General features: G+C 43.8%; 1 protein-coding gene across 6 annotated transcripts; it reads right to left on the reverse strand.

The window, feature by feature from the left end:
- Positions 1-1816: 1816 nt before the first annotated feature.
- Positions 1817-12503, reverse strand: ZNF227 (zinc finger protein 227). 6 transcript variants are annotated; one of them, XM_077747455.1, is made up of 8 exons: positions 12441-12473; positions 11759-11937; positions 11256-11442; positions 9789-9860; positions 9272-9342; positions 7791-7917; positions 6654-6776; positions 1817-4374 (listed from the first exon to the last, which is right to left on the reverse strand). In XM_077747455.1, exons 5-8 carry the CDS (start codon positions 9284-9286, stop codon positions 2240-2242), a joined length of 2400 nt encoding a protein of 799 aa, XP_077603581.1. In that variant the 5' UTR covers positions 9287-9342; positions 9789-9860; positions 11256-11442; positions 11759-11937; positions 12441-12473; the 3' UTR covers positions 1817-2239. The 6 variants fall into 6 exon arrangements, with proteins under 6 accessions (XP_077603581.1, XP_077603579.1, XP_077603582.1 ...); XM_077747453.1 differs by lacking the exon at positions 11256-11442; XM_077747456.1 differs by lacking the exons at positions 11256-11442; positions 11759-11937 and having other exon boundaries at positions 12441-12503.

Raw genomic sequence — 12503 nt, forward strand, 5'->3', positions numbered from 1 at the left:
AAGGTAAAAATGGTAACTTTGCAGTGGAAAAACCCAGCTTACACCTACCCTAGTCAAGTTAACCAAGTTAACATCACCTACAATAGGACTAACACATCATGTTTCCTTATGTGATACACCAAGGACACGTCACTTATGGAATCCTTATGTAAAAAAAAAAAAAATAGAAAAGAAAAGCATAATTTAAATCCAATAGTGAGAAAACCTCATACTAATCCAAATTGTGAAACACTCAAAAATATCAAGGTCATTAAACAATGAGTTAGTGATCCAGATTAAAGGAGCCTAAATGCAATGTATAATCCTTGACTGGATTCTAGACCAGAAAGAACACGATAAATACATTACCAGGACAATTGATAAGATTTGAATAAGGTCTCTAAGTTAAATAGTGTTATGTATCAATATTAAATTTTCCTGATTACTATACTTGTAGCAGTGTTAAGTAAATTAGTTATCCTTGTTCTTAGCAGATATACACTTATGTATTTAGATGCAAGGGGCAGGGCACCTGGGTGGCTCAGTGGGTTGAGCATCCAACTTCGGCTCAGGTCATGATCTCATGGTTCGTGGGTTCGAGACCCACATCAGGCTCTGTGCTGACAGCTAGCTCAGAGCCTGGAGCCTGTTTTGGATTCTGTGTCTCCCTCTCTCCCTGACCCTCCCCTGCTCACGCTCTCTCTCAGAAATAAAACATAAAAAAAATTTTAGATGCAAGGGGCAAGAGGTCTGTAACATACTCATGGTTAAAAATTCTATGTGCATAGGGGAGCCTGGGTGGCTCAGTCAGGTGAACAGTTAAGAGTCCAACTTCGGGGCGCCTGGGTGGCTTAGTTGGTTAAGCGTCCGACTTTCGCTTGGGTCATGATCTCGTGGTTCATGGGTTCGAGCCCTGCGTCGGGCTCTGTGCTGACTGCCAGCTCGGAGCCTGGAGCCTGTTTCAGTCTGTGACTCCCTCTCTCTCTGACCCTCCCCTGCTCACACTGTCTCTCTCTCTCTCCTAGAAATAAATAAAAAACATTAAAAAAAAAAAAAAGAGTCCAACTTCAACTCAGGTCATGATCTCATGGTTCATGGGTTCGAGCCCCACATCGGGCTCTGTGCTGATGACTCAGAGCCTGGAGCTTGCTTCCGATTTTGTCTCCCTCTCTCTCTCTGCCCCTTCCTTGCTCTTTCAAAAATAAACATTAAAAATTAAAAAAAAAATTCTGTGTGTACAAATATCCATATGTGTGCATATATACACATTCACATACAAGGAATGATTCAAACATGTTAACTCCTGAATCTGAGTAAAGGGAATATAAAAGATATAACTTACATTTTTGGGAAAGTTTTAGATTACTTCAAAATAAGAAGTTTAAGAAATGCAAAAGTACATATGAAGCAAAATATCATCATTTAGTGAAAACTAGAACTAAATACCTATTCATCTATACTTTTTCTAATGAGATCACGCAAAAATCCCAATCCTTTTTTTTAGGTTAGTATATTCTGGACATCTTCCAATACCCATAACTATAATTTTACCTTTTCTCATCTGATGCTTGCATAGTGTTCTACTAGGTTAATAAATCATAAAATACTCTGGCTACCCAAGTGATTGTTTGCTATTATAAACAATGACGCAATGACCAGTGTTTTCTATACATCTGCAGCAAATACAAATTTACTTCTTAAGATCAAAGATTCATCCCAGGGGATGAATTAAATTTTAATTAATTAATTAAAATTCCTTAACTTAAATCCAATATACCATATGAAATAAAGCAATCATAGTATGAGTTCTTGGTTACAGGAAATTTTGGTCAGTAATTTTATTCACTTTTCACAGCTTTACAGCTTTAGTAAAAATAATGGTCACTGTAAATAAGTATAAAATGTAAGTTAAAGAAAAGGGAAATTAATCCAGAAGCCTTCCTGACACCCCCCCCGCCCCCCTCCGGCCAAAACTAGCTAGTATATGGCAAATATCCTTTTCACACATTATCTTTGGGCATGTATTTACTTTTAAAGACTAGAGCAATTGGATCTTGCCAAGAGGGTTACAAGCTATTCCTCCCATGAATATTAGTTCCATTCCTGTTACTATGGTTCCACATCATCATTTTACTGGATGTTAGAAAGATTCCATCTGAAGAAATCCCTTCTCACTCTCCATACTTGATAGTTTATCACCAGCAAGGACTCTCCAAATATGTGATGACGTACATCCTGACAGAAGCCACTAACACATTCCTCACTTTGAACGGTTCTTGCCAGTGTGGACTTTCTGATGGTATGTAAGACGTGAACGGTGACTGAAGTCCTTACCGCATACGTCACATTTGTATGGTTTCTCGCCAGTGTGTACTCTCAGATGGGCTTGAAGACGTGAACTCTGACTGAAGCTCTTCCCACACTCTTCACATTTAAATAGTTTCTCCCTAATGTGAACACTCAGATGGACTCTAAGATTTGAGGGGAGACTGAAGGCCTTACCACACTCTTCACATCTATGGGGTTTCTCTCCTGTGTGGACCCTCTGATGATGGCGAAGGTTCAAGCTCCTTCCAAAGCCTTTCCCACACTCCTCACATTTGTAAGGTTTTTCTCCAGTGTGGCCTCGCTGGTGGTATATAAACTGTGAACTGTATCTAAAACCCTTTCCACAGACATCACATTTATATGGCTTCTCTCCAGTGTGGACTCTCTGATGGGACTGAAGACCAGAAGACTGACTGAAGCCCTTACCACATACACCACATTTGTATGGTTTCTCTCCAGTGTGGACTCTCTGATGTACCCGAAAGTCTATGGCCTGACTGAAGCTTTTATCACACTCCTTGCATTTATAGGGTTTCTCTCCAGAGTGGACTCGCTGATGAGCATGAAGATTTGATCGCCAACTGAAGCCCTTCCCACACTCCTCACATTTATATGGTTTTTCTCCAGTGTGAATTACTTGGTGCAGTTTAAGATTTGAACTGTAACTGAAGTCCTTCCCACACACATCACATTTATATGGCTTCTCTCCAGTGTGGACTCTCTGATGGGTTTGAAGCTTTGATGACTGACTGAAGCCTTTCCCACATGTTTCACATTTGAATCGTTTTTCCCCAGTGTGGACGTTCTGATGGACTTGAAGATTAGAAGCCTGACTGAAGCCCTTACCACACTCTTTACACTTGTAGGGTTTCTCTCCTGTGTGAACTCGGAAATGGATATGAAGATCTGTATTACGGGTAAAGCCCTTCCCACACGCCTCACATTTGTATGGTTTCTCTCCGGTGTGGACTCTCCGATGGCATATTAACGGTGAATTATGACTAAAGCCCTTACCACAGACGTCACATTTGTAAGGTTTCTCCCCAGTGTGGACCCTCTGATGTATGTGATAGTGGGCAGCCTGAGTGAAGCCCTTACCACACTCCTCACATTTGTAGGGTTTCTCACCTCTGTGGACCCTCTGATGAACACGAAGATTAACACTCCAACCAAAGCCCTTACCACACTCTTCACATTTGTACGGTTTTTCTTCAGTGTGGACTCTCTGATGGCATTGGAAATTTGAACTTTGGCTAAAACATTTGCCACACTCCTCACATTTATAAGGTTTCTCTCCTGTGTGAGTCCTGTAATGAATGATAAGGCCTGTGCTGCTACTGAATCCCTTGCCACAACTGTCACATCTATAGGACTTCTCCCCTGTGTGGTTAGGCTGATGAGGATGAAAAGAACTCTTACTGAAGCAATCACCAGATTCATGATATTTATTGTGTTTCTTTCTTGGGCGAATTCTCTGAAGAGCCTGCAGGTGTGGGCACGGACTAGAGCATTTCTCTCCTGTGTGAACGTTCTGCAGTGGAAGCAGTGGGCTATAACTGAAGCCATTTCCACACTCACGCCACGGAAGGAGTTCCCCTCCTGGGGATACGTGCTGATTGAAACCATCGCAAATGCTTTTGCTACATTCGTTGTATTTGTAGGGTTTCTGCTCTGTGTCAGTGCTAATACGATCACTAAGTGGTGATTTCTTCATGAAGGCTCCACATATACTCAGGTTATTTTTCACGTTAACTTGCTGACCTCTACTCTGCTTCTGTGACTCACGCAATACGTAGGAATGCCCACAAGAATCCTGAGTTCTCAAAACTGACAAATCTTGATTTGCAGTGTAACTGGAGCTATTTCCTTTATGATGCATTACATTATTCTCATTTTCAGAAACCTTAACAGAATCGCCATGGAGTAACTGGGAACGCTTCCTCTGAAGACACCTGGTTAAATCACTTGCAACTTGCTTCCAGATTTGCCAGCAGGACAGTTCTTCATGTGACAGGTATTTTAATGCAGCTTTTTGAAGAGTCTCCATATCATTTTGATTCTTGCTGCCTATAAGAAAAAGCAAAATTCAGAGATAAGAACAAGTGGATGCTTAGGTACAGGAACATCAGCATTTCACATACAGGCCTCAGTAAACCAGGGGGAGGGTCATGTCTATACAATATCATTTATCCTTTTACGTGTTTCCATGCAAGTGGAGGCAATAAATGGGGTCAACAGACTCTTGGTCACTAAGTGTAAATGTGACCGATTTTAAAACCATACATTTGACAGTTTAAAATGAGCTTTAAGTTTGAAATCAAATGACTGCAAGACAACAATAACATCAATTAAAAGCTTACTCACCTTTGCCTCAGTAGGCTTATGATAAGAGGCATTCTCCCTAGTAAGATTATGCCTACAAAAAATGCCTACAAAAGCTTATAGGCATTAAATAGTATTTTAGGTCCTGGCAGAAATCACAGGTAGTTAAGGACACCACTGTATGAAATGCTTGTTAAAAAACAAAAAAAGAAACAAAGAAAGAAATGCATGTTTCAGTTCTAAACACACACCTATTATATTTATACTAGGTGAAGATGTAAAATATTTGATTGAAGGTCATGGCTAAAAATGTATGCAAGCCACTGGCTTAAAATGTTTGAGCAGGGCTGGGTAGCAAGTCCTTAATTAATTTGCTTAAGTGGAAAGTTACAGTCTAATAACATAAGCTGAAGAAGTCTCAACAGGTATGTATGCATTTCTAGATATGCTAGGTGAAGATGTCCAAGCCCTAATCCCTGGAACCTGTATGTTCATGTCTGTGGCAAAAGGGCTTTACATCTGAGTAAATTAAGGATCTGGAGATGGGGAAGTTATCTTGGATTATGTGGCTGTGTCCAAAGGAGTCACAAGGGTCCTTATCCGAGGGAGGTGGGAGGGAACCCTCCCGGGCCTCACCCTATGCATCTCTCTGCCTTTTGCTGGTTCTGATTTGTGTTCTTTTGGGGGCGCCTGGCTGGCTCCGTCGGTTGAGCACATGACTCAATCTTGGGGTGTGAATTCAAGCCACGTGTTGGGTGTAGAGATTACCAAAAACAAAAATCTTTAAAAAAAAAAAAAAAAAGGCCTTACCTTGTTCCTGAGGTTGAGTCTGCATGTGAAAACTAGACCCAGTGAAGTGAAGCAAGTATCTAACGTCCTGAACACATCAACCATGAAGCGACATAGGAAGGGAAAAGGACAAAAGAAGGGGCACATCCAGCAATCACTCACAGAATTCATCACCTAATTTATCACGTTTGCAGACAAGCTGCTATTTCATTTTCAGGCAGAGGGAGAGCCTATGAATTTACTCGATCTACAAATATCTAATTTTTAACTTCTAAATGGGTAGAACTGAGAAATGTGCAAATTAAAGAGAAAGGACCCAAAGGGAGAAGAAGGAAAGGAGATCGAAAAGTGAGATGAAAGGCAAAGGAGCAAAGGAGAGAGAGAGGGCAGGAGAAAGGAGAGCGGTGAAAAGCTGGGTGGGAAAGTCAACGGCCCGCCTGGGGACATGGACGAGGCATTCTTCCCACCCGGGAAAGGCTGGTATCAAAAGACTGGTATCGTAGCTCCCTTCTACAAGAACAGTAATTATGGAAATAACTTATTCATTTAACAAGCATGGATGGGATCACCTTCTATGCAGAAGGCCTACTTGAGGCTTTGAGTAGACACGGCAAATAAAACCGCCCAAATTCCTACTTCCTGGAGAGATAGAGGACATACAAGTAAATAAAACTGCATTACTAGGTCAGGAGGTGATCAGTGGTTAGACACAAAATAAGGCAGGGAGAGGGGATGGAGAATGGAGAGCATGACACTTTAAAGAGCAGACACAGAAGGCCTAGCTAATGTAGGTGAAATGCAAACAAAGACCTGAGTAAGGGAGTGGCTGCAGACTCTCCGCCCAGGCAGAGGAGAGCCAGTCAAAGGCCCTGGAACAGCAGACAACCCTCCGAGGGGGCCAGGACGCCAGGGATGATGGAATCCAGGGTATGAGCAAAGTTGACCACAGAGGAACCTGGTGAGGCATCCAGATCAGGCAGGGCCTTGCAGGCCACTGTGAGGACTCGGAGTGAAATGGGAAGTCTCTGGAGGGCTTTTCAGCAGGGGAAGGGCATGACCCCACTTGCTCTCTAAAGAATCACTCTGGTACCATGTTGAGAACAGATGATAGGAATGCAGGGGAGGAGGCAGGGAGACCAATGTGGAGGCTGCTTTTCCAGTCCAGGCAAGAGGTGACTGTACTCAGACAAGAGTGGTAAAATCACGGACGTGGTGAGAACCAGAGTAGCTGGTACCTGAAGGAACAGCCGTATGGTTCTCATGGGAATATCCATTTCTTCGGGTTTCTCTTTCCATCATCCAAAGCTTTTCTTCTGCCTCCAACTGGGATACCATATCTGGTTTGAAGGGAAGATGTCCTATGAAAAGGCAGATATATAGTCTTAAGATGAACTCATTCCTAAAATATATTTTTGTTCAAATTCTATAATCTTTGGAACCTCTAAAGTGACATTTTGAGAACTTTTTTGATCAGGAACCATAATAAATGAATTTAGGTCAGACCTAGTTCATGTCTAGATGGAGATAAAATTAGATTTAGCCTTTCGCTATTCTCATCCCATTTCCCACACTCTCACACCACTCACTGCAAATGGTCAGTTTTTGCTACAATGTGAACAGGTCTTGATAAGGAAATTTTGATAATCTCTATCTTTATTCTCATTTATTGGATTTCACTGGAAAATAAAATGCCAGTACAATGTACTAAATTAATTCCATGGCCCACCAATGGGTCACAGTCCTAATTTGAAAGACAAAGTATTTGGGGTGCCTGGGAGGCTCAGTTGGTTAAGTGGCCAACTTCAGCTCAGGTTAAGATCTTGCGGTTCGTGGGTTCAAGCCCTGCATCAGGCTCTGTGCTGACAGCTCAGAGCCTGGAACCTGCTTCAGATTCTGTATCTCCCTCTCTCTCTGCCCCTCCCCTGCTCACACTCTGTCTGTCTCTCAAAAATAAATAAAACGTTAATAAATAAATAAATAAATAAGAAAAAACATTTGAAAAACGTAGAAGCCACTTTATAATTTATATTTCCAATTTATAGTTGATTTTTCATTTTTTTAGTGTTTATTTATTTTTGAGACAAAAAGACAGAGTACAAGAGGGAAGGAGAAGAGAAGGGAGACACAGAATCTGATGCAGGCTCCAGGCCCTGAGCATCAGCACAGAGCCCAGTGGAAGGGGAGGGGGAAGAGCGGGTCATGTAGCCCTGGACAGAAAGACCAGAAAAACCTACTCCTGTAGTCCCAGGGATTAGAAAAACTTGTGCTTTCGAGGTGAGGGAACCGTTTTAAAAGGTCCAAAGCCTTGAACAACTGAGGACACATGCTCTCAAGGGGGGTGAGGTTCAGTCTCACAGTGCGCCTGTTCTCACCCACTGAAACCAAATTCTTGAAGTTCTCCACCATCACATCTCGGTACAGCTTCCTCTGAGCAGAGTCCAGCAGCCCCAGCTCCTCTATGGTGAAGACCACGGCCACATCCTTGAACGTCACTGCCTCCTACAACATCAAGCACACACAACCTCAATCCCATAATCCCCAGTGGAAAAAAGCCAGAACTGAGAAGGATAAAGAGGAGTGCCAAAAAACTTGTTGCTGATTTGGAGGGAACCCAAGCAGATTTCAGTCCCACAGTCGTCCCCCGTTTACTGTCCCCTGCCAACCGCCCCACAAAGCGTCAATTCTGTCACTGTTTTTAATGTCCGCAGTGTTAACAGGCCTTCGGCAGCCCTCCAAGACAGGCACATAGCTTTCTGCGTTCAACGCACATGCTGTATCCACCCGCGGGAGTCACAGCTGGTGAAGGCACAGACTGAGTTCAAATTTCAAAGATTTAATTACAGGACCTTGGGGAAATTCCATAACTTCCCACTATCTCAATTTTCTCTTTTCTTTAATGATGTCTAAACCACAAGGTGTTTGAAAACATTAGATGAGTTAAGTATGTGTAAACCACAGAGAACGGTGCCTGACACATATCAAAGTGCTCAATAAATCTGAACAATTATTATCGTTATACTTTCTCATTCCTTTTTTTTTTTTTAACTTTTTTTTTTTTTTGAGACACAGAGAGAGACAGACCATGAATGGGGAGGAGCAGAGAGAGAGGAAAACACAGAACCTGAAGCAGGCTCCAGGCTCTGTGCTGATGCCTGATGCAAGGCTCGAACCCACGGACCATGAGATCATGACCTGAACAAAAGTCGGATGCTTAACCGACTGAGCCACCCAGGCGCCCCTCTCATTCCATGGTGACCGGAAAGTATAAAATTCCTTAGAATTTATGATTTATCTTTAATCAATACAAATCATGTGTAATTAATTCCAGACTTTTATTTTGAGAGAGAGGGAGAGCACACACACTCAAGTTGGAGGAGGGGCAGAGAGAAAGAATCTTAAGTAGGCTCCACACCCAACACGGAGCCCAACACAGAGCTCAATCTCAAAACCATGAAATCATGACCCACGCTGAAATCAACAGTTAGTCGCCCAACAGACTAGGCCACCCGGATGTCCCATAATTATAGATTGTTACTTTTAATATATCGTTTTTTTTTCATTTCTTTCTGAGAAAGAGAGAGAGAGAGAAAGCGTGAGCAGGGGAGGGTCAGAGAGAGAGGGAGACACAGAATCTGAGGCAGGTTCCAGGCTCCGAGCTGTCAGCACAGAGCCCGATGCAGGGCTCGAACCCACGAACTGTGAGATCATGATCTGAGCCGAAGTCGGACACTTAACCGACTGAGCCACCCAGGGGCCCCTCCTTCAACCTTTTCAAGGAAGAGGAAAAAAGATGTGCCTGATCTTTGAAAAGGAAAAACACGTCTTAGGAGACAGAAAAGAATGCCTTATTTACCTGAAACTTGGTCATTTTCTCTTGCTCCTTCTTTTCCTTCTCGGAAAGGTCAGAGTCTTGAGAAGGTGTAACTGGGAAAGGACAAAGAAGCCATGAGATGCAGGCCAGGGCTGCAGTGAGCCCGTGGGGGTCTTTGCAGAAATTATACGAGAGTTCCCCTACTTCCAGGCAGAGGCAGCCACACACAACGTGGTAAGCAGAGCATGGAGTAGATTGCAAATACGAGTATGTTTGTGAGCCAGAGGCCACTGGACAGTGAACAGCCTGCACAACCAAATGCAGTATCCCTACTGCAAGAATTTTCCACCCTGGGGACAGGAGGAAATGAAGGGCATTGTTAACAACATGTAGGCTTAAAAAAATTTAAAAGTGGGCTCTGAAGTCAAGGGCCAAGGTTTAAATCCTAGAAATGATACTTACCATCTATGTAATGTCAGGGATGTTAATAAAAAACTCTTGTGTCTCACTCTGGTCAACTGCACACGAGGGCAGGATAAGAACTGCAAAGCATACTCACCTCATGAGGTTTTCCCCGAATTAACTGAGTAGATGGAAAGTTCAAAGAGCCAGGAATCCTTTTTTCTTGCACCTGCAAAACAGGAGATGATACTTTGCATTATAAACCAGATTTGCAGAGGCCTTTTCCAAAAGCAACAAAAAAAGACTGGACAAGTATCTGGACTTCTTAGTGCTCTCCTAGGAAACTCACCTTTCTTCTCTGAAAATCCTAATTCTGACTTAAAATTTTTTCTTACTTAATAATTTGTTGCCCAGGGATGCCTGGATGGCTCGGTTGGTTAGATGTCTGGCTGTTAGTTTCAGCTCAGGTCATAATTTCAAAGAGTCGGATGAAGCCCCGTATCAGGCTCTGCGCTGATTAAGGTGGAGCCTGCTTGAATTCGCTGTCTTCCCTCTCTCTCTCTGCCTGTGTCCCACTCACTCTCTCTCAAAAAATAAGTAGGAGGGGCGCCTGGGTGGCTTAGTCGGTTAAGCATCCGACTTTCGCTTGGNTCTCCTCCAAAAATAAATAAATAAAATAAACATTTGAAAATAATAAAAATTTGTTGCCCAGCTAGTAACATTTCATCCAAACTGGTATAGTTTTCTAAAAGGCATCATTTGGAGTCAGTTTACCTCATGAAGTCAAAAAAGGCTTATTGGTAAGAGTCTTTTAATCCTATGTACATGGAGATTTAAAAAAGATACAAAATAAAAATCAAGAAACACGGAAGACAGATTGAGAGTCTCCCAACATTTGTCCAAGAGGAGTAGTAAGAGAAAAAGGGAATGGAAGAAATGGCAGAGAGGTATTACTTCAAAAGATAACTGTGAGTTCATACTTAGAAATTCTGAACAGTATAAACAAAAATACTCTCTTAAATCATACTGAATGCAAAGAACTAAAAACTGTAAGTAAAGATGAACTAAAAACCACAACAAAAATCCTTAAAGCTCCCAGAAAGAAAATATAGTTTATCTAAAAGAAATGACGATTAACAGAATCAGGGAAACAGAATGGAGAGCTAAACAACTGAACACTATCTCCAAAAGGAAGAAAATAACTGTCAACCTTGAATTCTATGTTCAAGGGAATGACTACTGACACAAGGGAGGAAAAAAAAATTCAGCTTAACAAAGACGAAGAACATTTATAACTAAAAGAGCCCTGAAGAAGCAGTGGCAAAACAAATAAAATAAACACTTGTAATTATGTTAGTAATGTCTTTGTTATTTAAAACAAACGGGCGCCTGGGTGGGCTCAGGTCCTGATCTCACCATTCTTGAGTTCGAGCCCCAGGTCGGGTCTGTGCTGACAGCTCGGAGCCTGGATCCTGCTTCGGATTCTGTGTCTCCCTCTCTCTCTCTGTCCCTCCCCCACTCACGCTCTCTCTCAAAAACAAATGTTTAAAATAAAACAAACAGCTCAAGAAAGATCTGACTAATTTGGAGGGTGGTTATAACAAAATGTAGACTAATAACCTACCCTATTTTTAAAAAGGTGGTGGTGTGGGGCGCCTGTGTGGCCCAGCCGAGCGTCGGATTTCCGCTCAGGTCATGGTCTCACGTTAGTGGGTTGGAGCCCCGCATCAGGCTTTGCGCTGACACTGCAGAGCCTGCTTGGGATTCTCTTCTCTCCCTCCCTCTCTCTGCCCCTCCCCTGCTTTCTCTCTCTAAGAAGAAGAAGAGGAAGAAGAAGAAGAAAAGAAAAATTAGTATCTGAGGCAGATAACCGTTTTTTATTCCAAAGCAGCTGGCAGTAAATAAAAGGAAATAAGAAAAAGAGAACAAAAGGAAGAAATGTTAAAACGCGGTGAACTGCAAAATGAAAAACACATATTTAAAATATATGTGCGCGTGGTAACAAATTCACACTCACACCTGTTAACGAGATTACACCTCCGCAGGCTGATGCGACAAAGACTTGAACGTTTTCCAAGTGCTAATTTACTGACCGAAGGAAACCTGATGAACTGAAAGGGAAGGTACCTTCGCTAGGACGCAGCCGGGGCTATGCGGTGCGGAGCCACCACGTCCGTCCTTCCGCCCCGTTCCGACCCCGGCGACGGGGAGGAGAAGGACGCGGTGGGACAGCACGGCGGGGTCTGTCTCCGGGTTGCACTGCGGCGGACATCCCCGGGCGCCAGCGCGGGGTGCCTCGGGGCTTCCTGGAAGAGACGGACAGAGCTGGGGAAGAGCTCGGTGTCCGGGAGGGTGACAGCAGGGCCGCGCTGTCGATGCCCCTAGAGCCCCGAGCTCCCTCTCTTCACTGGGGCTTCCCGGCAAAGGGGCGCTGGCGACCGAACTACTCTAGCAAGGGCGAGAGCCAACCCGTCACCCCGTGCCGCCACCGTGCTGAGCCCCGGACACGTACTGTCTCGTTCAGTTGGAATCACAACCCTACCCAGTCGTTACTCTCGCTCGCTCGCTCCTGTACGGAGGAGGGAAGCGGAGCGCGGAGAACTCGCCAGGTATTGTACCGACAGAAGTAGCAGCGCCGCTTGGTAAGTGGGGGAGGAGAACTGAGGGAATCCACACTTCCGCCCTCCGTCTCTCGGCCTCCGCCAGCGACCGCGACTCCGCCATCCTAAAAACGCCGCCTCGATAGCGACTGGTCTCACGCTCAGGCCGAAAAGGCTCGGAGGGGTGGGTGGGAGCAAGGCTAACTCACCTCCCGACAGAAAAGATGGTGGCGGCCTCGCTTTTCCGGGGCGGAAATGCCTCTACCTACACG

Source organism: Crocuta crocuta, unplaced genomic scaffold (genome assembly GCF_008692635.1).
Source record: "Crocuta crocuta isolate KB4526 unplaced genomic scaffold, BGI_CrCroc_1.0 scaffold334, whole genome shotgun sequence".
Taxonomy (NCBI): Eukaryota; Metazoa; Chordata; class Mammalia; order Carnivora; family Hyaenidae; genus Crocuta; species Crocuta crocuta.

What these genes read in the sequence shown, in the direction of transcription:
- ZNF227 (XM_077747456.1), bottom strand. An exon ending in CAAGAATTTGGTTTCAGTGG is followed by an intron (nt 6,777 to 7,790) that starts GTGAGAACAGGC and finishes GCCTTTTCATAG; the next exon opens with GACATCTTCCCTTCAAACCA. An exon ending in CCATACGGCTGTTCCTTCAG is followed by an intron (nt 4,375 to 6,653) that starts GTACCAGCTACT and finishes TTTTTCTTATAG; the next exon opens with GCAGCAAGAATCAAAATGAT.